Here is a 27,012-nt window from a genome sequence, read left to right as displayed (position 1 = left end):
TGTACCATTTAGCCAGAGAGCCCCATCAGTGTCTGTGGGACTTGGAAAAGGATGCACCAGCATCTCTGACATCTCCTCTGCAGTTGAAATTAGCCTTAAAGGAGAAACCAGACCTGAAAAAGAGTGGCTATTTGCTTTTTATTAATCATATAAGGAACAAAATTACAAAATTAATTTACAGCCTCTCTCTCTTCTCCTTCCATTGTCTCATTCCTTCAGTTGTGACAGATCTGCCTGCAAAATCAGGTTCACTTTCTAAAACATACTGAAATAAACTTCTATATTGTTTCAGGGAGAACGTGGCTTCATAGGCTACCCCGGGCCCAAGGTATGGTGCAGCCCATGAGCTATGCATTCATTTTCCAAACAGCGTAGGTGTTACCTATGGTCCTGTGCAGATATAGAGCTAATGTTTATGTTTTCCCCCACCAGGGTGGACCTGGTGACCGCGGTGGTGCTGGAGGTCCTGGCCCTAAAGGAAACAGAGGCCGCAGAGTAAGTTGGACCATGACACAATTTTTCCCTGCTGCATGAATGGCCTGAAAGATGTACACATCTTTTCCCCCCAAGTGTTGACCCATGCTCTTTAGAGTCCTCCTACACATGTTCATGGAGAGGACTTCTCTGAGCTCTCTCTCTCTCTCTAGGGAAATGCAGGAGGTCCTGGGACACCTGGTCAGAAAGGAGAGGTTGGATACCCCGGACCATCTGTAAGTGTTCATTGTATTACTGGCTTCTCACCTTGAGAGACTCCTGATTGCTTCTCTGAGAAATGTGGTGGTCCCTGTTAGTGCCGGGGTTGAAAAATGGGCCCATCACCATCTCCTGCTGATTTAAAGTTGGGAAAATTCCTTTTTATTTGCCTTGAACGTGTCTCTATAAATTCCTAACTAGCTGTTTATCACTGATAAATATTTACCTGTCATCAAACTGCAATGTACAGCAGAAGGAAAAAATCAAGAGACAGGCTCTTATCAGGCACTAGAATTTCCCCACAGCAATATGACACTTAAAGCTCCTTCTAGGAAGTTCTCAGCTCTTTATCATCCCACACAGAATTTGGTCCATGACCAAATCTGACTGGCACAGAACACCCTAGAAAGGCCAAGGAGACTCGGTTTGCGTTGCACATGAACCTAGAGCATCCTAACTGTCCCTTCTGGGTCTGGCTTCAGCTAGGTTTACTCCTCCCATGGAAAAACATTTCCTCCTGTTGTTGGAAACACAACTGAAACCAGGCAGGTTTTCCCTTGGCTTCTGCATGACCTGTGGTTAAATAATTATTCCAGGTGGGTTCATGGGGCACCCTGAAAATACATACTGCACTCAATTTGTCTTTATTTTTTAAACAGGGACTTAAAGGTGATAAAGGAGAATCCAGAGATGTAAGTGTGGCATGATTTGTCTCTTGTTTTCAAATACTCTTTTGTTAGCTATGTCACATATCTCTTTTTTCACTTTCTCTTTTATTTTTTTAAAGCAATGTGCGCTTGTGCGGAACATCAAAGACAAATGCCGTGAGTACATCAGTGCTTTGCTAATTCCCTGTCTCTACCCTTATATGCCCATCATGTTACAAATGGCACTAACCAAAATGCCTTTTTTCCCCCATTTTTTCCCCAGCTTGCTGCTACGGTAAGTCACCTTCAGTCCTTTAAACCCCAGTGTGACTGTGTGCAAGAATTGTTGCTCTCCCCACATATGTGGGTAGGAACTATTTACCCCTGCCAAGGACATGGTCCTGGCTCCCTGACAACTATCTGGGGTACGATTTGTTCCCAACACACATTTCTGGCAGGTCCCAAGGAGTGCCCTGTCTTTCCGACTGAGCTGGCCTTCGCTATTGACACCTCCTCAGGCGTCGTGAGGGATGTTTTCAACAGGATGAAGCAAACTGTGCTCAGAGTGGTCAACAACTTAACCATCGCTGAGAGCAACTGTCCTCGGGGTGCCCGGGTGGCTCTGGTCACCTACAACAACGAGGTCACCACAGAGATCCGCTTTGCTGATGCCAGGAAGAAATCGAGCCTTCTCCAGCAGATCCAAAACTTCCAGGCAACCCTGACCACGAAGCCACGCAGCCTGGAGACTGCCATGTCCTTTGTGGCCAGGAATACCTTCAAGCGTGCCCGAAGCGGTTTCCTTATGAGGAAGGTGGCTGTCTTTTTCAGCAACGGGGACACGAGAGCCTCCTCGCAGCTCAACGATGCCGTGCTGAAACTCTACGACGCTGGGGTCATGCCCGTGTTCCTCACCAGCAGGCCAGACCCGGTTCTCACCAGAGCTCTGGAGGTTGGGGTCGTTCACCCTTTCATTTTCTGCTTGTGGCCTCAGCCTGGTTTGCTGGGGAGATGGATGGCAGCTGCTCCCACAGGCAGTAGTTGGCTTCCACATGCCTTTCAAATGCTTAACGCTGAGAAAACGTTGCTGGCCAAACTCATCCAGCATATCCACTAGGAAAGCAGTGGATGCTGTGAAATGCTAGTGAGGTTATGACGAGTCATTTGTTTCCCAGACAATGGCTTCAGGGTGCCAGGTGTGGTACAAAACAGAAGACAAGACAGGTCCCATCGTGAGAAAGGTCTGACAGAAAGGTTAAGGGTGGGAAGGTGGAAGTGCATTAGCTTTGTTGGCAGAGGGAGAGTGGATGTACAAAGATTCATAGCAATAAAAAAAAGCCCCTGACGAGTATGCTGAGCACTGGTTCAAGCTCTTGACCCTTTTCTTGGAGTTTATGTCTCTAAACTAGTCCCACTAACGAATGTTGGGGGCATTAGGCTCCTCCAAATAGGATCCACCAAAAGCAGCGTGCTGAGTAGAGACTCCCTTAGAGTTGTGGATTGCCCCCCCCCTACTCTGAGCTGAAAATAACAGCATTACTAACACCATATTTTTCTGTTTGCCTCTAACCAGATCAACAACACAGCGGTTGGACACGCAATTGTTCTTCCAACCAGCGGCAGTCAGCTGAACGAAACTATCCGGAGGCTCTTGACTTGTCACATTTGTCTGGGTAAAGCATCCAATTTCTACTCTAAACAGTGCCAAATCCTTCTGGTCACGCAGCAGTCAGTTGTCAGTGGTGCAGAAGGGGAGGCCAGTTGGGAGTCAGCCCTTTTGCTGCTAAAGACAAGGGATTCATGTTCTTGGGTTGAGCAGAAAACACTGACATTGTGAATGAGGCTTGCTGGGCGTTCTCCTCTTCGTAAAGAGAAGCTGCTTTCTTGGCTGGTTCCCACTTTTACAGCCCAAATACCGGTAACTAAACACTCTGAAATATGGCCTTCTGCCATTTATGACAGAGCGCTTCAGGGATCCCTTTCAACAAAGGAGTGTGTAAAAATACTAAGTGCATAACTAAATGTGTTGTGGGATGAAATGAATTTGGTATCATGTAATGGAGCAGTGAACGTCCATGGCGTGATACTATTTCATATGACACAAGATTAGGTGAAACCTAATGTATTTCTTCCCTAGATGTGTGTGACCCTGATCTCACCTGTGGTCTTGGTAGTCAGAGACCTGTATTCAGAGACAGAAGGGCAGCCCCAACAGATGTAGACACTGACATAGCCTTCATCATGGACAGCTCAGAGTCCACCACCCCTCTGCAGTTCAGTGAGATGAAGAAGTACATTTCCTACCTCGTCAGTAACCTGGAAATCAGCTCTGAGCCAAAAGTATCTCAGCACCACGCGAGAGTGGCAGTTCTTCAGCAAGCTCCTTACGAATACGAAACCAACTCAAGCTTCCCACCAGTAAAAACTGAGTTTTCACTAACTGATTATGGATCCAAACAGAAGATCATTAATTACCTTCACAACCAAATGACCCAGCTCCACGGCACAAGGGCTACGGGAAGTGCCATTGAACACACAATAGCTCATATTTTTGAAAGTGCACCAAACCCTCGGGATCTAAAAGTCATAGTTTTGATGATAACTGGAAAAGTGAATAAACAAGAACTTGAGAACTTGCAGAAGGTTGTTACCAATGCAAAATGCAAAGGGTACTTCTTTGTTGTTTTGGGCATTGGTAGGAAGGTGAATGCCAAGAATATCTATAGCTTAGCTAGTGAGCCAAATGATGTGTTCTTCAAATTGGTTGATAAACCAGGAGAGCTTCATGAAGAGCCCTTGCTACGCTTTGGGAGACTGCTGCCATCCTTTATCAGAAGTAAGTATAACATCCTGCAGCCAAAGCGTTATGGAAGGGACAACATTTGACCTCAGAGGGGTTAATCTGCCAGGTTTGGTCTACCTGCCTGTTGGCTGGGTGGGCTGCAACTTGACCACCTCTTTGGGTAGCGGAGCACCCTGAAGTCAGGCTCTTTTTATACATTCTGTACATTTTGGTCTGTTTGTTGCTGCTTGTAGGTCCACCTAGTTGAATATATCTGTGCTATGTTCACTTCAGTCTCTCCATCCCATCCCATGCAGTCTGCTGATCTGCCAAGTAGAGTTTTCACTTCTGTCTGGTTTGACTTGGTCTCCATGGATTCACCTGTGGGATCTGACTTAATCCTGCCTGGCTTACTGGTCACATCAGCAACGTCTCCCATAAGGGCTCTTGCTGGGACTCTTGGTCCTCTGCAGCCCAACAGCCTGCTAGCACCCCCATAAGCTCCCTTAACACCCAGCAACCTTTCTTCCCAGTTTCAGCATCTAGCAGGCATTTGGATGGCTCAGGCTGAGCTCTGGAGTTGCTGTATGCAGATTTAAGGACCAGATGAAGAGGATTCTTTGCTCAGGGATAAATAATACTGTTGCATTTGGGATGTGCAGGTTGTGCCTAGAAAATTTGCATCTCAGTTTAGCAAGACCTCAGGCTGGATCTCCATCTAGCTAGAGCCAGATGCCAGAGATCCTAAACGGACCTGGCCAGCAAGGACAAGAAACGGGCTTTTTCTAGGAAAGCTTGCTTTATAAAAAAAGTGTTGAAAATCAGTCTACTGGGCTAATAAACCACTGATTCAGGAATGTCTTGCGCTAAGTAGGAAGCTAACATGAGTACATCTTTCCCTGGAAATAAATGTTTAGGTTTTCTCAGTTTGCTTTTTCCATTTACCACTTACAGGGGTCCTGGAAACTTCTAACTCTTGAAAAGATATTAACCATGTGTTTGGAAGTGCCTTGTTATAAGCAAGCTGTTTACATGTGACAGAGTAAGACATACAGCCCTCTGGTATCTTGTAGTTACTGCTCTCATGTTTGTAAATTGGAATAAGAAGTCTCCCAGCCCGGGATGCTGCAGTAACCACAGCAAACGTCAAGAGATATTCTGTAGCTTTTTTTAGAGCAAACAAGAAGATGAGAGGTGGTGGTGGTTTTTTTTTAATCAAAAAGAAATATATGTAATGTACTGTTGGTAGGTAATCACCATCCTCAGCACGTGTTTAATGCCAGGGTCTCTCTCTCTCTAGGCGACTTTGCTTTCCACCTGTCTCCAGAGATAAAGAGACAGTGCGAGTGGTTCCAGAGCAACCAGCAAGCCAAGAATCAGAGCCCCGGGCACACCGGACACAAAGCAGTGTAAGTAGCAGTTTGTCTGCAGCAGAATGAGCTTTGCTAACAGCCTGTCTGGGAAAGAAGCCTTCACTTCCTTTTTCGAAAGAGAAAGAAAAAGCAACTTCGATGCTAACAACCAGGGTTATCAGTATTTCACTAGCTCCTTTAGTGCTGTGTCAAAAGAGCAACGGATATATCTGCTAGAGAGGGGTAGAAAAGTTCACATGTAATTTTAAATTTGGGTTCAATTTCATATGTATGTGTGTATAAAGAATATGAAGGAGATACATGCTACTGTCATCATGCGGGTCAGAAAATCCAGAAATTACTGTTAATTTTGGGTTTTCCACTCAACAGACTTTTCAGAGGCTGGGCTGCCCTGGACTATCTGATAATCAGAATCCCATCATAGAATATATCCTAATATTTTCTGAACAGAAGGTAAAGTTGTGTCACCAGGACTCATGCGTTGCTGGCATGGAGCTGTCCTAGCTTTAGAATATTGAGCCCCATGAAATCAGGCATGCTACAAACCTGTCTGCTGAATTCACTCTTTAAGTGTGTAAAGCTGATGTATAGACAGATTTGTGCCCCAAGGGACAGGCAATGCTCTGCAGCACTTCTCACTGCTTGGCTGTGGGCATATCTAAAGCTGACAAAGAACATTGACCTCTGGGGGGTTCTTGCCAATGGCTTCTATATCAACTCCCCTCCACTTCCAAAATTCTGCTTATATAGGGGGAAAAAAGCCATAACAGCTGCTTTTCCTTTGACAGGTATGTGGCACCCAATGTGACCATAAGCCAGACCCTCAGTGCCAGCACCACAGTCACTGCGAGCATCAAGCCTGTTGCAAGCACTAGTGCCCAAGCCAGGACCACCACTGCCAGCACCACAGCCCAGACCAGAGCCACCAACCAGACCACATCCAGCACCGTGGTCCAGCTGAACACCACCACGCAGAGCACAGCAAGCATCACTGCCCATGCCAAAGCCACCAGCCGCACCACCGCGAACACCACGGCTAGCGGGGCAGGCGGCAGGAGGAGACAAGGTAGTACGTGAAAGGCTTTCCCCATGTAGGCAGTGCCATGTTTGCCATGCTTTCCCCATGCTTGTCTGTACCACAGTGGGTTGTGGCTTTTCTTCCTCCCTGAGAGGACTATTCCTATGGGAAATGTCACTAAGAGGCCAAATTTCTTGCTGGCACAAAACAAGTTTTTAGGTGCAAAACTGGAAGTCTGCACGGAGGGTTTAAAGCTTTGTTGACTTGTGTGGACAACGATGCGTAAAACCGGGTGGGGGACACCTGTATATAAAATACAAAAATACAAGCAGGATGTAACATGGGACAATTCATCATCTACTGCCAGTAGCACAGTGACAGAGCACTTCTCTTTCTAGCGTGGCCCATTTGCTTTCTATGTTTTCCTTGTAGCATGGTTACCCCTTGGCTAAGTTTTGCTACTTATGGTGATTCATACAATGGCATTGTCTGAATTCTCCATCAACTAATATAAATAGTTCAGTTAGTTCATCACTGAATCAGTGTGGAGACCTATCTGGGAATGCTAAAGCTCTTTCATGTGAGCACAGCTCATGTAAAGGAGTTTTCCCACATGTTCTTACAAGGGGGTGCAGGCAGATCTGCACTAGGTGAACAAGTAATAAAGAACATGTGTCAAAGCACAGGGACGCTTAACCAGTGAATGAATGCATGACCCTTTGTAAATAATAAATAAAAAGCGATAAATAGAAGCAGTCAGATTTTGCAAGGTTAATGCTTTAATCAGCTTGTGGGGAACAAACATTTCTTGGTGTTTCTTGCTCCACTGTTTCTTCCAAGCAGCATTTATAAAGGTCTCATCCAATACTCTGCCATAGCCAGAAAACCTTTCCCTAATAGCTTCTTTGACCTTTCTAAGATTATGTTCGATATTAAGCAGGTTTTGCTTGAAGATCTTCAGCAGTTCAATGAATCCATTGCACCCTAGAGAAGGATCTGACCGGAGATGTTTGCAGTAGTTGGGAAGGTTGTGTTGGGAATCACATTTCAGGCTGAGTAAACCTCATTAAAAAAATTGCTTTGCTTTGCTAAATTGCAGCAGATTATTAAAAATAAATAAACCACTTGGTAAATCATCTAGACTCTGGAAAAAAAAAAAGCCTCCCTGCAATGTGCTGGGTTGGGTGTCTAAAATAGCAAAGTCATAACCTGGTTTGTACATGCCACAGCTGGCTGGAGGCAAATTTATTTGCTGTGGACTGCGAGGGACATCCTGCAGCACCGAGACATTTTTTCCTTGAGACCTTTCCTCTTCCAGTCCTTGCTTAATGTTTCTTCCAATTTTGTGTTGCAGCAAAGACCCACGACATCCAGATTGCAGATGTCACTGAGAACAGTGCCAGGCTGCGCTGGGCCAGCCCCGAGCCACACAACACCTACACTTTTGATATCACCGTCACCTTAGCACATGACCAGTCTCTCGTGCAGAAGCAGAACATGACTGGCACTGAGCACACCATCCGAGGACTCAGAAGTGGGCAGAAATACGTTGTCGTCATTACCGGCTACCAGAAATCCCAACCCAAAGTAACCTACACAGGGACATTCACCACAAGTAAGTACCTCTTGATGAAAATACATAAACATTTATTTCTTCATAAAGCAGACACAAAGAACTGGGGAAAAAAAACATGTGTAAGGGACAGATCATCAGTTGGTGTCAACAGCACCAGCCTTGGCAATGCTCAGCTGTGTCACTGCATGTCTGGCATCCTCCAGACCAGCAGCAGGACCCGGTTATGAAACACTGAAATGTGTTTCTTTGAAAAAAGCAAGTTGACACCTCAGTGGTGTTAAATTGACACAGATTGCGGGAGAATTAGAGCAGTCCCAGAGGGGGGGTTATTTTATTGTGCATGCAGGAGCCTTTGCACAGTGGATCGTGGTGGGGTCCAGCCAGCATTGCTGTAATTAATGGTAAGAGTCAAACTGGATTAACAGAGTAAATTGAGTCCAGCCTGGTGGCAAAATAAGTAAGACAAGCTTCTCCGATGGCCATTTCCATAGCACCTATCTGGTTTGCATATTATATTATCCAAAAAAACCCCACAAATAAGAGATTAAACAAAGGGTTTAGTCCTTTGGAGATCCAAGCTCCATGTGTACAGATCACATGTAAACCTCACCAAACCCTTTGGCATAGCCAAGAGTTGCTGTGTAAGAGAGCCAATTTTTTAAATATAGTTTGGCGTAGAGGTGACTTGGCTTGGCAGTGTGTAGAAGAAGTTTGTGCTGGTCCTGCCAGTGCCGCATTTGGCTGCTTCTGGCACTTTGGAGCCAATTTCAGTGCCCATGGAGAGCCTTCCCATTGGCTTCAGCGGGTTTGGATCAGGTCTGAAGTCTCTTACCTTCAGAAGCAATAAACATGCCCACAAAAATGTTGAGAAAAGACATCAATGTGTAGAAGTAATATTTGCATGCGCCGAGTTGGAGCTCTCGATGCCCACGGAAGCTGCATTTCCCACAGAGTAAATCCTGAATGGGAACAAACCGGGTAGGCACTGGTGACACCATGTTTATCCACAAGCTGTGACCTGGACACTGTGTAGGACTGCTCCCTGTCTCCCCTACCCACACCCATACCCTCCACCAGAGAAAAGCAAATCCAACCCTTCCTGTGGCTGCAGCCCCCTCCAGCCCCATGGAAAATGAGCCATGGGTTGCCCTGAGAAAGGGCTTGATGCAATAGGGTGCAGTCATGCAGAGCGTGATGCAGTATGCACCATGTTCTCCTCTCCATCACAAGGGATTGCCTCCCCCAGTGACAGTCCTCAACAACACAGTTCCTAGAGTGATGTGAGGCTGAGATGGGAGGAGTGCGGTCGAAGAGAGGCATGCGATGTACAGACAGGCCTTAAAGGCTGCAGGGGAACAAAGGATGATCCATCCCTGCCCAGTCGCATGCTGTGGGGTGAGTGGGGGCCACCCAAAGCAGTCACATGGGGCCCTGAGGATGCTCCTTTGCAGTCACCCCCAAGGATGAGCCTGACCGCGCAGCAGAGCTGCCGGCGGCTGGGGAGAGCCAGGCAAACCCATCCCAGCACAGCTGGGTGGTTGTGGATTACTCATCCTGTCAGCTGCCTTCAATAAACATTTCTGAAATGTATGTGCTAGGGTAAACAGACCCAGACCTGACTCCTGCAACTTGTGTGTCTCCCTCATGCTGGTGATGGGGCCAGTGAGTTTGTTTATGACTGCTGCCGCAGATCCCCTTCCCCTTGGCTGACCCCCTCTTTCTTCTCCCCAGAGACCGTGGCTCAGCCCAAGGTGTCCCTGGCCAACATGATGCTCAACACCGAGCCGCTGGAAGGGCCCAACAGTGGTGAGTATGGGTGACGGTGAGAGTGCTGAGCTGGGGGCTCTGCCTAGACCCCCATCAAGAGCCTGGCCATTTGCACTGAGCTTCACTTTGCCTGTTCCTAAACCCATTCCTTCTCTGAACTGTGCTGGGACCGAAAGATCTGCGAGTCATTTCCTTTGCAGAGCCAACAGATCATGACCCTGATGACATCCTTGGCCATGTGGGTCTCAGCCCTGTATTGGGGTCTCTGCCCCATGCTGGATCCAGAGTCCCCTGAAGTTGCTGTGATCTTCATGGGGGATTCAAAACAGGTCCTGTTTCCATTGCAAGGATGGGAGATGAGCCAGGGCCCAGGCGCTGGTTGCTCTCTAGGGACACGCTGTGCCCCATGGCCTCCCTGGCAGGCATAGATGCAGGTGTGGATGCAGAACTTTGCCTGATACTTGCTTGCTCCCTCTCTCCCCATCTGGGGCAAAGGCACAACTGTCAACAAGGGCTTGACCAAAAGCCAAGGACTGCAGGGGAGTTAGTGTCAAACATTTCCATAGATGTGGCTAATTGGTTGCCTCCCTCCAGTTTCACCCATCTGCCCACCCCCTATTTCTCTGCCACCAGTGGTGTATGTAGTAAACCTCTCAATGAGCAAGCTGTCAGCCCCTACGTTGTTGTTAATCTCATTAACCTCTGTTAATAATCCATAATCACTGTAGCTGTTAATATGCCATCTCATTGCTTTTGTTGACATCAAGCTCATTATATCAGTGCCATTAGACTCAGTTGTACTGTAAAGGCCAGGTGGCAACCCTTTCTCCAAGGGTCTGCAAGGGCTTTCAACCTTCATAAAGCAGCACAACACCCTCACAGGCACCAGCTATGGATCTGGCATCCAGAGCTCATCCCTCTATCATCACTCCCATGTTTTGCTTTAAGCATTTCACTTGCACTGTGGCTCATTTTCTTCCTGAGGTGATGTAAGAGCATGGGGAGATGCTGCTGCTCAGTGCATTCAGCCAACAAGAGTTGCAAAGCTACTGCTGGGGTCTGGCTGCTCACGTTGAAAGGGATGAGCACAGACCTCATGCCTGGCTGGTGGTACCACCCTGGCCGTGCAGGACCATCTCATTGCTGCCTTGCTGCATGTCCCATCATCCCACACTTCCTATGTGTTCCCACTCATTTGTTCCCTCTCCCTGACACTGACATCCCCTCTGAAGCCTTCACCTGGCTTGTCCCCACCAGGTGACATGCATCCCCTATGGCTTTGTTTAACCCCTTGTATGCCACCCCTTTGGAAACAAGGTGTGCAGGCTTGCGTAGGTCTGCCCGAAGGAAAATGGATGTGCTGTGTGCTCACTCTGCGCTTCAACGCAGACCTCGCAATCTCAGCTACTCTTGTTGACCCACTTGTAGCAAATGTTTCTGCCCGAGGATTCATGGCAGCCAGCAATTTGGGGGAAACATTCCCCAAGGATGCTAATCTGAAGTTTTTCAACAGGACTAAAGAGGTTAAACAGGGCAGGGGATTTGGGATGGGTTGTTTAGCTGAGTCTTCTCTGGTTCTCTGTGCAGCGGGAGAGACCCATCTGTAAATCTTCGGACAGACCTCCAAGGAAGCCCCAGATTTTGCCCTCCTTATATAGGCAAAGCAGCTGCTAGCAGGGATGGCCTATCCTTGCTAATAAAAGCTCTGGGATTTGGACCTAAATTATCATTTCTGGGCAGGAAAGGAACATATGTTTAAATTCTCATCGAGCCTTAAAGTCTACCAGGTGTGGCTTGCCTTTAGAGATAGAATAAATACACTTAAGGACTAAAAGTTGCTGCCAACACAAATGGCTTTGAAAATAGACTGGGGAAGCTGTGTGAGGGCCTGATCCGGTGTGCACCAGCAGGGAGTAAGGGGCTCCCACCACCATGGTCCAGGGACTTGGAGCTTGGATGCATGATGTAATCAAGAGTGGGAAGAGGCAAGCTGGAGGCTGGGGAAGATTTGCATTCAGCAAGAGAAATCACACCATAAAGAAATGCCACCAGTCCTGTACCGGGCTTTTTTTTTTTTTCTTTTCAATCTCTGTGCTTTTTCAGCTTTTAACGCTTTCAGATTCACTTAACCTTTGCACCTTTTGACATGCAGATTGGCCAGACCCTTGCTTGCTGGACTTTGACATGGGCATGCAGTGCAAGGACTATCAGATTGTGTGGTTCTTTGACTACAAAAACAAGATCTGCAGCCAGGGTTGGTATGGTGGCTGCGGTGGTAATGCCAATAGATTTGAGGCCGAAGCTGAGTGCATTAGCAAATGCTTAAAACCATGTAAGTACCACATGGGGATTAATCCTTTTGTATTTTGTCATATTGTCAAACAATGTTTGGATTGCTGAGAATGCATCATTTAAAATCCAAACCCACGCACTTTTTCCTCCAGCAGCAGCTGAGAAAGCCATGCAGCAGCCACCCCTTGAGAAAAAATTATCATCAGGTAACACCCAAACCCAATAATAATCACAAATCAAAGCAAATCCATTATTTCACCTTGACCATTTCATAGCATGCATCCAAGCTTGTCCAATACAAGATCACCAGTAGTATAGACTTGGTTTTCATTTACTCCTTGACATGACCATGCCCTACCATCTGCTTTGCATGAGCAAGTCACCTTGCATGCATGTTGTCACATCAGGACACACTGTGTTTGCACAACCTGAGTGCAAACCACAGCTATATGGCAAAGCCACGCACTGGATTTCATAAGAGGTGTGGGGTGCTGAACGGGAGCGTGGCACGGTCCCAAAGCAGTTTCTCTTATCATTGCATGACTAACCAATGCCACCGCTCAGTGGTGTGCCTTTTATGAGATGCAACGAATTGCAAATGTTTCATTGCCTGTAACCAAAACACTTGATGGAAAATAACTCCACGAGGCTCAGGTCTTGCGTGCAGGTGTTTTCGTTTTGCACCAGAAGATAAAAATCAAAGTTGAGGGAGGAGCCCACAGGAAAATGGCAATGACGTCCTCTTCTCAAGGACTTTCTGTGATTAATGGGTTGTGTTTGCAAACCTCTTCGAGACCGGGAAAGGAAGTAGAGCCTTGCAATCACCTGTGTTAGTTCAGCAAGGGGTTGAGATGAGAACCTGGCTGCAGCAAAGCCGTGCTACCATAGCAGCCTGCCCCTCCTCGTGGTGTTTCAGGGCACTTTGCAGAGATGGGAGGGAAACTTAGGAGTGAGCTGTGGTACCTAATTGCAGGGCTTTAATTCTCACAGGGTCTTAACAGGGTTTGAAAAGGCAAATTAAGGATGCCTCCCACCCATTTGATTTCCTCAGGTCTGTTTTAGGCTCCTTAAATCAGACTTGGGAATTTTTGTCACTGGTGGTGGTGCAGCCCAAGTCCAGCTGTGGGTGCCCCTGCAGGCAAGCGAGGAGGAGGTCACCACCAGCCTGGGGTGGCAGTTGCTTGCAAAAGGAGATTGCAAGGTGCTTCTGGGCTGCAAACTGGCATCATGGACAAAGACCCACTGGTTGCAGTTTGAGGACTTTTCAGCCAGGGGAAGCAGCCTGTGGCTTGTGCAGAAACCTGTAGCTTCAATCTAGAGCAGGGTTTCATCCTCACAGAGCAAGAAAGCCTCCCTGATGTGCTTTTCTTGAGGGTGCGTGTTTCTGCTAGCCCCATCCCATAGACCAGCCCCTTCTGATCATCGTCACATGCCTTGATGATGTTTCCAGCAACTGTGGTTCAGGCTAAAGTGATATTTCATGAACTTGGCGCCGTTCTGCCCTGGGCAGATAGTCAAGAAAAGCAACTGAGGGGCCCTGGAAGGACGCTCACGTCTCTGCCCGCCCTGCTTTATTCACCACTTTATTCTCTTTTCATTTTCTGCAAAACCAGAGCTTGACTCCACCATGGAAAAAGAGACATGGGAGGTTCGTGTGCAGATCAGCTTTTAAAACTCTGGGCATTGGGTCGGGCTCTTGGTTCAGCCCGTACCAGGTACCGCAGCCAGGTGCAGCGCTGAGGAATGAATTAGTCTCTCAAACCTAAGGGCTCTTTGGGTGCAAAAATGTGCACCAGACCCAACCCACCACCCCTTTGAAGCCTTTTATATTTTTTTATAACCTTTACTTATTGAATTTTTTAATATATTATTATTAATAATTTTTACCATGGCAAAATTAACTGTAAGTGCAACTGAGGAGCCCAGGCACATTTTCTCCATGGGATGAATTAAAATTCTGGCTTACAGTATCTGTCCCCTCTTTTGAACCTGCCAGAGGCAGCCACAGCTTAAAGCACACTTCAGCTCCCTAGCTCTTGCTCTCCATCAATTCTTTGAAATGTGTGGATAAGCTTTTGGTTTATTTATTGTGTTTTGGGCTTGAGGTTTCTGGTGGGGGAGGAGGTTTCAGTTAAAATGCCAGGCAATGGTTCACCCAGAGGGGTTACTCGGTGGTGTTTGACGGTGGTCTGAAAGCGAAGGGCGGCACAAGCCCATGCAGTGTGACTATCAGGGCAGGCAAACTGAGGATTACAGCTCAAGTGAAATTTCAGCAGCTTTCCTGAAGTCAGATCTGCCTCTATCAGATCTGCCTCTAAAGCGGTGGTTGAATTTCCCTGTGCCTGCTGATCCTGAAGGCTGCTTCCACTGCCAAAGGGGATGGAGGGAGGGAAAGCTGGGCTGTCTGGACCCTGTGCAGCAGAGGAAAAATGTATCATACCTCCCATCAGCTGAATGTTTTGATTACTGGTTGGAATCCTGAAAGGGTGCACACGGTTTGGGGTAGAGTCATTCTTGTATTCACATCTGCTGGCTTTCAGTGTTTTGGAAGGCAGGGAAGAAGGGAGATGGACTCTGAAAAAAAATATCCAAATATAAAATGGGAAAAAGCCTGCCAAAGGCATGGGGAAGCTTTTGGCTGTAGGAGGCCTCCTACAGCCAAAAGCAAAGCTGAATTGGAATATCAATATTGATTTCAAATTCCAAGGAAAAATGGAGATTAAAAAAGAAATCCTGATTCAAAAAGCTGCATTTAGAATGGGACGATGGGCAGCAGCGTCCCTTCACATATATCTCCTCTCTCAGAAAGAACGTATTCCCAGCTTCTCCTATCTAAAGAGTAAACCCACTGCTCAAACCAACCACGCAGTGTCCATCACGGCTGCAGCACGGACCACTTGAGCCTGACCCCTTTGGCCACAATGCTGTTCTGGCAGAGAGCTCTTCAGCTGCTCACAGCACAGAGGGACTCCTGCACACAGGAGAGTGCCGCAGGATGTCCATCCTGGGAGCATCCCAGCCTTGCTGCAGCATTCCTGGGCTCTGGGCAGCCACCAGCACCAGCTGCAATTTGCTTCAAAGTAAACCCACTGCCAGGGCTTTTGTATTGCCTAGGGTCCATTGCCAGACCTGCTTTCTAGTTGGGATTTCAGGGATAATCTTCTGCGCCCTTATTCTCATGAAAACTTTAGAAGGGTTTAGCATACATTTACTTTCATCAGGCTCCAAAGAAAACTGCTGGCAAATGCACCTTTTTATATACTCACCCTATCTCTATATATTCTTTCCTGTAATAATTCATGGGTATGTTGGGGCTCTATTTCTGGTAGGACGGAGACCTGGTAAGTTCTCTCTCGGCTTCTTACAAATACTGGCTGATTGCCTTTTCTTAATGCTTGGGAGAAGCAGAATCATTAAAACGTGAATATAATATTAGGGTTTTTTTTTACCAGCATTGAGCTCTTGATCTCACAAACTCCTGCCTTCACACGAGTGGTCCAAGGATTCAATTAGTTCAGGCACCTTTGCTGTTACCAAGGGCTATTTCTGGGGGCCCTATGTGATTACAAGGGGACTGCAGAAAACTTGGGGCTGTTAACCACCATTGCAGACAAGTCCTTTAGAAGTAGCTTGATTTCGGGCACCTAGTTTACAAAAGGCATGATTCTAAGACACAATTATCAGACGATAACATCAAGCTCTGAATTTCCTCAGCAGTCATTGCTGGTGTACTCTGAATACATTGATTTACCTTTGCTTTTGGAAAAAAAAGGAAGGTAAAGGACTTTTCCCCCCCTTAATTAAAAAAGGGGTCCTGGTTGCAAATACTCCTCTAGTAAGAGAAACTCCACACTTTGCCTGTCTGATTCCCTCTCGCCCCCATTCATTTTTCAGTGCTGGCTGATTTACTTGTTTGATTGATGACTTACGTTTTTCATTCATGCCCAAGGAGCTGTACAGATAAGTGGCACTGATGAGCGAGATACCAGAAATTTTTGGGATCTGCCTGACTCAGGGCTATGGTAACAAGGCTTTTGCAGGACAAACTGTGATGGCTGATGGTTACGCCGTGCTGAGCAGAGGTGCTTTCACATCCCTGTGTACAAGGGATGCCTTGTTTCTTGATGACTTCATGGTAAATTAGTGGCTAATACAGGATTTTGTTTCTTTTTTTTTTTTTTTTCCAAAATTTATTTGGCAATTTCATTTTAACACATTGTACTTTGTTTATTTGTTCCCCACTCACCGAGCAAGGGATGCAGGGTGCCAGGGTGCAGTGTGTGGTAGGTCCAGGAGCATCTTCACATAGATTTCTCTTTTCAGAGGAAGCCAGTGTTTTTGATGGGAAAATGATGGTGCAAATACTTTTTCCCTTGCAGCTCAGCCTGTCCCGTCCCAGTTCTGAGACCTGCCAACTCAGGTTGGCACTGAGAATCTGCCAAATCCAGGGGATTTGCAGGCAATTGCTGCCATGCAGCACTTATCCCTCATCTCAGCATCGCTCTGTGGATGTCTTACAGCAACATGGCCCAGGGCTTGTGGATCAGGGCTGGTGATCTCCAAAGAAAGATCTTCTCTTTGCAAACAGGGGGATTTAGTCACAGTTGTGCAATGTCTATGCTGCGGTCGCCCTTTCTGAGCTTGCATGCCAGCCCTGCTTGCGGGCACTTCTCTGCCATGCAAATACATTCAGAGAAGTTGTGTTTCACCCAGGAATGCGGCTGCTGACTCTTTTTGCTCCTGCTTTTATCTGCAGTCATGGATATCTGCCAGCTGCAAAAAGATGAGGGGACCTGCAGGAACTTTGTGCTAAAATGGTACTACGACCCTGAGACCAAGAGCTGTGCCCGGTTCTGGTATGGTGGCTGTGGAGGCAACGAGAACAGATTTAACACGCAGAAAGAATGTGAAAAAGTTTGCGTGTCTGGTAAGCAGCGTATGTGCAGGTGGGGGGGGTGGGGGTGGGGGGGGGCAGCCAGGTCCCTGTCATTTCCAGTCTGGTGCATGGCTTTATGAGCTTGCTTGTGGCCCTCTGGACTCCACAGCAAGTCCTGGCAATTAAGTCATTTACCTTCCCTCAATATCCTGCATGGCTTCCCATGCACAGAATAACTTCATTTATTTTCTCTTTCTCCATCAAACCTTTTCAGGTAACATCAACCCTGGCGTGTTGACAACGATAGGAACATAGAGCCAGCGACCTGTCAACACATACCTCTGAGACAGCCAGGAGCATCAGCCATTGCCACCTTACCCCTATAGAAGCTAAGGGTATAGACTACCTTGCACTGTACTATTTCATGCTTTTAACTTCCAAGCAAACCTTGAAGAAAGAGTTTTGCTGCATGACCTATCAATATGGTGCTAAACTGTTTGTGGACTGAGTGCTACATGTGTCCGGGTTATATTGTATAGCTTCAACATTACCAAATATTTACCTAATTGCAGATTGTTACTGTCTCTCAACATGTCTCTAAATTACCCTTTCTTTCTGATTCCGGCAGTCTGCCTATCTAAGGCACCATAAAAATGAGACCAAAAAAAAAATCATAATAACTTCACTGCAACTGTTACATGCTTGCTTTCATTGTTTTCGTAACTGAGCATAACTTTACAGGGGAAGCCTTCATGTAAGAGAGTAGCTAATTCTGACAAACAAGCGGTTCAATTTTTCATTCTTCCTTTTTTTTATTTTTTTGTTTTCACCCTTTGCTGGATTAGATTTTAAACTAGATCTCTTGTATGCATTTGTAACATATGTGGCCAACCGAACTAGCAAGGAAAAGGAAGCAAAGTTTCCAAATGCAAATGCACTGCTGGGACCAAGGCCTCAGTTAACAAATTTTTAAATTGTGGTGTAGGATGCCTCTGGCATTCTTCTGATGTTGTATGTTTTATAAAATACAAAGCAAAGCAATTTGGGGAGAGGGAGCAGTGGGTGGGAGGGGGATTTTATTTTTATTGTGAATTCTGTGTCAGGAAGTCTATACAAAGAACTTTTAAATAAAGTCTAAATGGAGGTTTTGAGAAACTCATGTTTTTGTCTTTGTAAAAGCCATGTTGGGCATCAGTGGAGTAATTTTCCAGGGCCTGGAAAGCATGTATCTGGAGAGAAATCCCACCGACCCTTAAAGGGAGGATGTCTGTAGTGTGGATATTCAGGGAGACATCACTGAGATGCTGCTGGTAACCCAGAGTTTTCCATCTTGGAAAAAATTGGAAACCAAGATGTCTTGGTTGTGAAATCTCCATCCTGGAGGAATTTTAAGCTCAACTGAATATAGCTCTGAGTAACCCAGCCTCAGCTGGCCCTGCTTCCAGCAAGGTGTTGATCAGAGCCATCCTGGATGTCCCTTCCAACCTGCGTGACTCAATGACCCTATGGGCATTTTCAGGTGTCTCCTTTGCTGCCCGTAGCCATGACTATTTTACCCGAGGCTATGCCTGTCCTCTGAGCTCACCCAAGGCAGCTGCATTCATAGCAACAACGCACATTCCCCCGCCCCTCCAGAAATCCCTCCCAAAAGCAAGAGGCAGCTGAACTCGACCCCTGGGCACAGGGCAGCTCTGGGCTGTGGGGCTGGTGTCCTAGATTTCCCCGAGCCTCAGCCGTGCTCTGCAGGCAGGGGTTGATGACGCTGCCCACAGCCCGGTGGGGATGCTCAGAAGGAAGAAGTGAGCCTTGCAGGCACACCCCACCAACAGGGCGGCCAAATGCCACAGCCAGAGCAGGTCCACAAGGGAGAGGGCACTGGCTAAATCCTAAAAAGCAGACCAAGGCTACAATTTAGGACTTACCCAGTGTCATCTTCCATGGGTCAGGGTGGGACTGCCACAAGGAGAAGGCAACCTGGTGCCCCAAACTTTGAGGTGCTCCTTTCTGAAGCACTTTAGGCAGATCTTCAAGGACCGTGCCACAAGACAAGCTGCATGTGTTGTACACGATCTCTTTGAAAGCAGTCCTCCCAGCAGGACAACTGGCCTTCCATTACACCATTTATGAGACTAAATTAAGCTGGCCAGACACCTCAGGTTCCACGATCGATGCTGGAGACAATTCGCAGGGGCCCGAGAGCCCCACTGTGACTTGCCCAAGCAGGCGAGGCTGTGGATTCATCATGGCAAGGAAGTGCATAGGGCTGCTCTGGCCTTTGTCCCCGTGGGGATCTACATTTTTGGGTGTCCCAGCTTTTATACCATTCTTGGCATGCAGAGCAGCCCAGATCCCAAAATTTCCCGTCAATACCAAGCCACTTGCACAGGGTTAGGGGACAGCAGGGACGCTGCTTGACTCAGGGTAAGCCCAGCCCTGACAGCCGTGCTAGGGAAGCTGCGCTGTTTATTTGGCACCCTCTCCAAGCCTATCACAAGGGCTTCATTAAAAAAGAGGGGAATGGGTAATTTTTTAAAAAATTATTATTATAATTGCCTTTTGCAATGGCTGCAGCCAGCTGTGGCTGCACCAGAGGACAGAGCAGCCTGCCCTGCATTTCCCAGTGCACGGGGGCATGGCCAAGGCCCCCGTTTTTTTGCTCTCACAGGGTATGAAAGTTGCAGCTAGGTCAAAGTGACTCACAAATCCTTCCCTCCAGCCTCCCACCTCTCCCTCTGCACCATGGGAAAGGTTTTCCCAACACCAGTGCCGCCCCCATTTCCCAGGAAAGCTGCTTTCAATGGACCGGGCAGTGCTCTGGGATGCAAAGGTGCAGCCTTCCACAGCTTGCTGGGGGGAGCAGGCAGCTTGGGAAGGCTCACCACATCCCCTTCCATCCCGGGGCTGCGGGGTGTTGCAGTTGCCTCTCCCAAGCCTTTTAAGGAAAAGGAAGCACGTTACACCCCGGGCCCCCAGCCAGCGGCTGCGCGGGGTTACACATGGAAGTCATCTGCAGCTGGGAGCGCATCTGCCAGCGTGGCTGCGGGATCAGGCCAGGAGTAAAAATAGCTCAGCCTTGCCCAGCAGAGCCCCAAGCAGCGTGCTTCACTCCTGGCTGCTGATGGTTAGCCCCGACAGCTGTGCCCTGCTGCTTTTGGGGTGGCCTTCACCATTTGTTAGCATCCCTGTGCTGTGGATCTGGCTGCCATCCCACCAGTCACCAAGTCCCCCCATGTTAGGAGAGGGGGATGCTCCCCTGAGGTGTTTTTTTTCTGCAGACAAATTACTTCTGGCTAAACAGTTTGCATCCCTTTGTGAAACTATTTCTTTGCAGCATCCTAGAAGAAATAAAGACAGTGTTGGTGAACTCAAGGCAGATGTGATGGAGGTATCTGCTGTAGTCTAGAGGACACAGTCTTTTAAGCAGAATTCCCATCTGAATCTGCTGCATCAAAAATGCCCACAACTTTGCTTTAAAAAGTACAGCATCAGTCTTCCACCCCTGCCTGAAAGTGAGACAGCAAAGATATAAAAGCTGGACTCAAGAACAACGATTTCCTATAAGCTGAAGGCACGCTGTGAAACAAAAAAAAAACTTTACTGGAAGCAAAAAGTCTCCTGGTGAAGACCGGTTCTGTGGTTTAATGCTGTTTTGAAAGTTTCTCCATCTTTCATTATGAGTCCTGAGTGAGCTGCTGGAGGACATGTCCCATGGTCTGGCTGATACTCTCAAATCCTTGGCCTGTGGCCCAAAAAGGGCTTGTGTGCCTGGAAGTCTGCTTTCTTGAGGCACATCAGCTAATACCAGATACTATCACTGCCTATAAACTGCATCTTTCATTGCCAGACCACCACAGCTACACCACTTCTACTAATGGCCAAGATATCTTGTGAAAAGGTTCAGTGTCGGTGGAGATGGTAACCTGGCAGCCGCCTCCTACTCTGACCTACTTGCATCTTCTTTTGGATAGGCTTGGCCACACGTTTTAGCAAAACTTGCCTGTGAGACTAACACCCTGAGGCACCCTGAAGTGACGCTAGGCAGGTCTGACCATTGATGTAGACAGTATGGGTGGGATATGGTTGCCTGCATCTAGGCATGATGTGTCATTTCAGAAACGCTTGGGCACCAGTTACACGATGTACGTGGGATCACCTTAACCTTTACTGCACCTTCCAACCCCACGCAGATAATGTCAGCCACCAATGAGCGTCTCCGCTTGCAGTAAGGGCATGCATTTTAGGCAACCAGGATGCGCTCCTAAATGGAGGTGTGGATGTAGGAGGCGACGTAGGACTTTGTGCCTTCCCCTGGGCAACCCCACTGTGAAATACTCCATGAGAAGGGTCCCTAGTAAAACAAGGGCCGGTGGCTCTGCTGACAGGGACAGAATTAGCATTAGGACTTGAAGACAAAGCATTAAAGCCAACACTCACTTGTACTTCATGGGGATCTCCAAGGCAGGGTCAGCCCAACCTATGTCAGCCCTGCAAAAGTTCCCAGAAAACTCCAGAAATTCACAACAATTCTATAATTGCCCTAAAGTGTGAGTGGACAGTCCCTAGGACAAACAAGCACCGCTTTTGCAATAGCCAGTCCCAAATCTCACTTGCTCTTATTGAAATCCAGGGGTTTTGGATAAACATGCTGCCCTTGGATGCAAGCGAGCTACGAGTCCACTGGTGAAAACCACAGGGTTTAACACCAGAGCAGAGACATAACCTCTTATAATACTGACGGTATAATAAAAATTAAGTGTAGAACATGGAGCAGAGTTAAGCATTGTAGCAAGACCCTTAAATTTAGGATAGCACCAGCATTTAATGCTCGGTTAGGTTCTCTTAATGCTGTAGCTTTGCATAGCCTTCTTCGGAAATCTTTACAAGGAGAGGCAAAGTGGCTCTGACACGTTTTACTGGCCAGTATTAAATTTATTACATCAGTAAAAGAAGCCAATCTAAAAGTATATAGATGTACACATGTACCTGCCTCACTCCTTTCAGTTAAAGCGGGTTTTCCAGCCGCCACACCAAAGCAATGCCCTACACCACGAGTGTTGACATTGCAAGGTCAAGAGTTTAAGGCTGTCTTCCATGCCGGGCATTCCTGGAAATTAGGAGTGTATCCAAGTACCTCAGCACAGATGCAGATAAACTTGAAGCAGCTGAGCCTGGAGAAAAGGATCCTCAGATAGCTGAGACATAAGTGTGGGCATTTCCTTGGCCACAGGGCTTCTGTGTGGCCATCACCCTACCCTTCGTCCTGTCTTGCTTCAGCCTCCTGCTTGTGAGATGGAAATAATACATCACTCAACCTTAAAATCATTAAACCTCTGAGTCACAGGGAGATTATAAAATGAGATAAAGGGATCTGGAAGATGCCAGATTTTGTAGGTGCTTATCTGCTTTCTGCCTACGTGTCACAGTCCCTGGGTGCCCACAAGCTCTTTGGGGCGGGCTGGTCGCTCCTGGGGAGCAGCATCTCGCAGGGAGCTCCCCGCAAGCAAGCACCATTCCCAGAAGCTGAGGTGACCGCTCAGCCGCTGCGTGCCTGCCACTGGCACCAGCTTCCCAGATGGTTTAAATCCTGAGATAATCCTAAACCCATGGTAGTTCCTCAGCCCTTGCCACCCACAAGGAGCCCCAGCCCAGCAGCCGGGGACCGCTCACAAAATGGCAGCAGGCAGCTCGCTGGAAGCGCAGCCTTTCCAAAAGCAAAACCCAGGGCTAAATTGGACATGGCGGGGTAAACAGCCCCAGCGAATAGCTGGGCCTGCCCTCCAGCTGCAGGATGATTTACAAGACGGCAGGAGTGGGTTTTTTTTGTTGTTTCTTGTTAAACAGAGCAGATCCGAACCAGATGTCTAACCTTTATCTCGATTGCTGCGGAGACGGAGGAGCCGACAGGAGAAAGACGTTCGAGTTTCCATTAGCTGCCACTCCACTGTCTTCCAAAGTCTGCTCATAAAGAAAAATGAACACCATCAGCCAGGAAACTTTGCTTTGGTGAACTATATGTTTTGTTTTGACCTTCGCTGCTATAGCGACCACACCGAAATAAAAGTGCAGCCGGCTGCGATGACCTCACCGCATTACTCTATTAAAATCTGATATTATAAAGCTATAACCCAGGCGGGTGATTGAAGATTTGCACATAGGCACAGCTTTTGCAGTGGTCTTCAGGAAAGCGGGGCTGGGAAGGGCAGGTATAGGGGGAATGAGAGCGGCAGGTCAAGGCACCCATCTTTTGGGATTTTTCCCACCCAGAGAGCAAGTAAGACGCATTGGGAGAGAGACATGGGAGAGGGAGGCGGGTGCTGCCTTGTGTTCCCAGGGATGGGGCAACTTCTTCCACCTGTGACGAAAAGCTTTTGGGAAGGCTCTGGCAAGAGGGGACCACACAGCACGGCTTCAAAAGCCCACTGTGAGCAGTGGGGATTTCCAGACCTAGCTCACCCTTCTAGCTCAGTGCCTAGACAAGCAGGGAAATACCCTAGGAATAACATCCACCTCTTGAACCTACCAAAAATTAGTTTCCAAACCTGGGATGAAAGCACCCCAGTGTGCTGCTGGGAATCTCACCTGAGATGCGAGTGTCTCAATTTTAGGATATCCTGGTGGGCAAAGGCCAAATAAGCTGTCACTCTTAATAAAAGGCAGAAACTATTTAAGAGTGTAAGCACTATATAAAGCTTATAAATGGGATCTGCAAGAGTGGGAGCATGGTCAATAAACTGAAATGGAACTGAAAGGCCCGCAAAAAAGTTGCTACGGATGAAAGAAGTAGTTTGTTATTTCTAAAATACTTGTCTAGCTTTCCAGCAGTGATTAATTCTGCAGACGGGAAGATTGTGTTGGAGGTTAATGAAAAAAAATGAACCTTAGATTGACGGGAATATTGCAAAGGGCATGACACAGCCTGCTTTGGAAATAACTGGCCCGCTGTGGCCACTTTTCTACAGCATACGTGTTTCAGTCTCCCCTGCCCAGCTCGCCGCTGCTTCCCTACTCCAGCCCTTAGAGCATCCTTGTATTTACTGATGGATTAACTACAGCACACATGAATCTCAGATGGAAGCATTACCACTTACTGTCTAGCAACTAAAAGTTTAAACAAATGCCATTTGGAAAGGAAAGCTAAATACGCTCACACACTGCTCACACTTTTCCCCCCGGAAATCTGGCAGTTTTTTGTGGCAAGAATGGTTTTCTAAGCGAATGGTGATCAATGGTTTACAAGAGATGTTTTGCAGCAGGAAGATTAAATACAGTGAGCCTGACATTTCCCATTAACCCCCACCTCTGCTGCTCTCAGGGCATTGCATTTTGACTCAGTCCATTTTTTTAAGGCTGCTAGAAACAAGAAATTATTTTGGAAAAACCAACGAGCTCCAGCACCTGCTCCTGCCCTGGGTGCTGGGGTCCCTGCACGGCTCGCTGGGTGAAACATCCAGCTCCCTGGACTCCTGGGCTGGCGGTGCTCGGAGAAATGCAGGGGTGGATTTTGAACAGACTGGCTGACAGTTTGACACACAGCAAAAAGTTGCCAGATTCTGTAGCTGTTTCCAAAAGAATTACTCAAAATCCCCACCGACCTTGGTTGCGTTGTAAGATTCCTTCGTTTCCTCCATGCTTTCTCATCCCCCAGGCCTTTCCCTTGGGATGCAGACCATGGGCAAAAGCACAGCAGCTCTGCATCACCCTCTATGCCACCTCAGCAATGGATGCAGGTGGTCCCAGGCTGGCTGCTTACTAAGCTTAGATATTTTATTTAATTCTGTTTCTCCCCTAGGATGGATCAGTCATGGGAGAAAGGCAGAGTGGCACCTCCAGAGCAGCCTGGAAGCTGCACTCCATCTTCATACCTAAAAGCCTGCAGATGCAAAGCAGGTTGTAGGTGCCAATCTGGGACTTAAAGCAGCAAGCTGTCCAACAGGAAACATAAAAATGCAAATGTTATCCTGAAAAAACTTCAGCGGAGAAGCCCACAGGCCTCTGAGAACAGTAACAGCTCATTACACAGCGGTACAACAGACTAAATGCAGCTTGGGAACCTCAGAGCTCATGGTAGCTGCGTTAGGTGATATCTGCATATTGCTTCTAATCTTAGGAAATGCGCTAATTCTCATAGCAAGAATTATAATCCTCCTCCCAAGGGAGTCTATTTCTTGAAACAGGCCCAGTCACAGCACCCTCACAACACAGCCCGAACAGCCCCTTTTCACCCACTTCCCAGCAGGACAGGGCAGATTAGCCAGGTTCAGCAGCCAAGTGCAAAAGCCTTGTTAGTGTTAGAAAAATATCTGCTGTTTGGAAGAGCTTAATGAGCTCTGAAGTATTTGGTACTAAAGCCAGCTTAATCCTGAAAGTGGGAGGCAAGCAAGGAAGCCAGGCACCGTGCCTGTGTGGATTCAGGGAATGGGGTTAACCCCAGATTAAAGAGCTTGACTGGAGATTACCTCTCATTTTTTGTACTTTTTCCCCAATCTGACCAGTTTTTCTGCCTCCCACACAGGCCAGCTCCAGCTGCCTTGGGAAGGGGTGTGAGCATGGGGAACTGGATAGTGACCCTTCCCATGCTGGGCTTGCAGCACCCCACGGCTTCGGGAACCAGCAGCCATCACCTGCACATCTGCGCCACCCCCCTCCCCCCCCCCCCCCCCCCCCTTAGGTGCCATTCAATAGCTTTTTCAATCCCTCCTCCATCTGACCCCCCCCCCCTTTCATTCAAAGCCCCCAGTCTGAGATCCCAGTTCTATTAGGAAGCAGCACACTGAAAACGGCACCTCGTTTCCACGCCTTTTCTTCTGCCGCTGCAACAGGCAGCTGCTGGAATGCTGCCTCCGTTCTTTCTTTTTTTAATTTTATTTTTGGGACTAAAAAGGCATTTTTGTTTGTGGTCCGGAGCCAAACTCATTGCAAAAGAGCAGGCTGTACTCTGGTCAGCCCTGTGCATTGTCCCTGCAGCTGTGTTCCATCGCAGGGCCATCTAATGCTGGTGGTCACGTAAAGATGGGGAGGAGAACATCCCCCTTGCAAATTTTCTTTGATAGCCTGTGCCTGTAAGTGGTAAGCTCAGCCCTCTTCCATGAGGGCTTGAGGATTTAGCAAACCAGTGCCGTGCTGATCCCCGGGCACCCATGCCCCTGGCTCCCCTCCTTGCAGGCGTGGGCTCAAACATTTTCTCAGATGGGTTTCCCTGTGCAGGGGCAGCTCCTGGGTCAGGGCTTCATCCTGACCTGGTTTGCAAAACCTCCCTCGCTACCCTGGGGTGCTGCATGCCCCACAACCGCGCATCCCACCGAGCTCCTCCAGCCATGAGACAGGCTGCATGTGATGAGTTTCCTTGCCTCAGCAGCAGCATGGGAGTAGCTGGCACAAGGGGTGGGGGTGGCAGCTGTGCCTCCTGGGCATCGCCAAAATCCACTGCCTCCCAATGAGCTTTCATCACGTCTTTGCTCCCTTGGCATTTTCCAGCCACGCATGGAAATTACCTGGATGTTTGGAAGCAGGGGAGAGCATCTCCTGCATGGCAGGGAGTTGCATGCATGGGCAGGGTTGGCTCCAGCTGACTGTGCTGTGCATGGCAGGGAGAGGTCCAAGATCCATTTGCAAGCCCCCAGCCTGCCAGAGGCACAAAAGTAGTTACAAAAACTCAGTGTAGCTACAAATAGTGTGTGAGTCTACCTGCAGTTCTGGTTTACCATGGGTTGAATAACCCTCTTGCAGGTGCAGGCTGGAGAGGATGAGTAGAAAGGATTTGTTTCTGCAGAAGAGGTATCTCCCAAACTCCTGCCTTCTCCTCTGCCCCAGTCCCAGCTCCTTATGTGTCTGTCGCACCGGAAATCTCAGGAATTTCCACTGCACCACTCTCAGTTCTCTGCATTTTTCACAGATGTGTCTAGAAAGGGACACCAATTGCACAAGATGGTCTGAGCACTGGGGAGAGTCCAGAAGGAAAAAAAAAAAAAAAAAAAAAGGATTAAAACCC

At 47.8% G+C, this 27,012-nt stretch overlaps 2 protein-coding genes across 14 annotated transcripts in view; one reads left to right on the top strand and one right to left on the bottom strand.

Annotated features, from left to right (window-relative positions):
* The window catches only part of COL6A3 (collagen type VI alpha 3 chain), a 62,973-nt gene extending 45,536 nt beyond the window's left edge, over positions 1-17,437 (top strand). For 7 of the 13 annotated variants that reach the window (XM_080399804.1, XM_080399798.1, XM_080399809.1 and 4 more), the window contains 17 exons: positions 293-328; positions 433-495; positions 648-710; positions 1,353-1,385; positions 1,481-1,517; positions 1,624-1,635; positions 1,799-2,292; positions 2,914-3,013; positions 3,478-4,176; positions 5,423-5,531; positions 6,284-6,561; positions 7,868-8,128; positions 9,821-9,895; positions 12,009-12,188; positions 12,301-12,354; positions 16,905-17,075; positions 17,299-17,437. In XM_080399804.1, coding sequence (XP_080255930.1) covers positions 293-328; positions 433-495; positions 648-710; positions 1,353-1,385; positions 1,481-1,517; positions 1,624-1,635; positions 1,799-2,292; positions 2,914-3,013; positions 3,478-4,176; positions 5,423-5,531; positions 6,284-6,561; positions 7,868-8,128; positions 9,821-9,895; positions 12,009-12,188; positions 12,301-12,354; positions 16,905-17,075; positions 17,299-17,339 — 2,706 coding nt within the window. In that variant the 3' untranslated portion in view covers positions 17,340-17,437. The remainder of the gene's footprint in view (positions 1-292; positions 329-432; positions 496-647; positions 711-1,352; positions 1,386-1,480; positions 1,518-1,623; positions 1,636-1,798; positions 2,293-2,913; positions 3,014-3,477; positions 4,177-5,422; positions 5,532-6,283; positions 6,562-7,867; positions 8,129-9,820; positions 9,896-12,008; positions 12,189-12,300; positions 12,355-16,904; positions 17,076-17,298) is intronic. The other 6 variants (XM_080399802.1, XM_080399803.1, XM_080399805.1 and 3 more) reach the window with 5 other exon arrangements.
* Positions 17,438-17,811: 374 nt separating this feature from the next.
* Positions 17,812-27,012, bottom strand: part of LOC308068733 (uncharacterized protein) — a 79,588-nt gene continuing 70,387 nt past the window's right edge. Inside the window, exons 6-7 of the mRNA XM_080399872.1 lie at positions 22,891-26,960; positions 17,812-22,302 (exon numbers count right to left, since the gene is read on the bottom strand). The gene's annotated coding sequence lies outside the window, so the exon portion shown is untranslated. The remainder of the gene's footprint in view (positions 22,303-22,890; positions 26,961-27,012) is intronic.

The sequence above is a fragment of the Falco punctatus genome (genome assembly GCF_963210335.1).
Source record: "Falco punctatus genome assembly, chromosome: 8".
Lineage (NCBI taxonomy): Eukaryota > Metazoa > Chordata > Aves > Falconiformes > Falconidae > Falco > Falco punctatus.
This window is presented reverse-complemented; position numbering and strand designations above follow the sequence as displayed.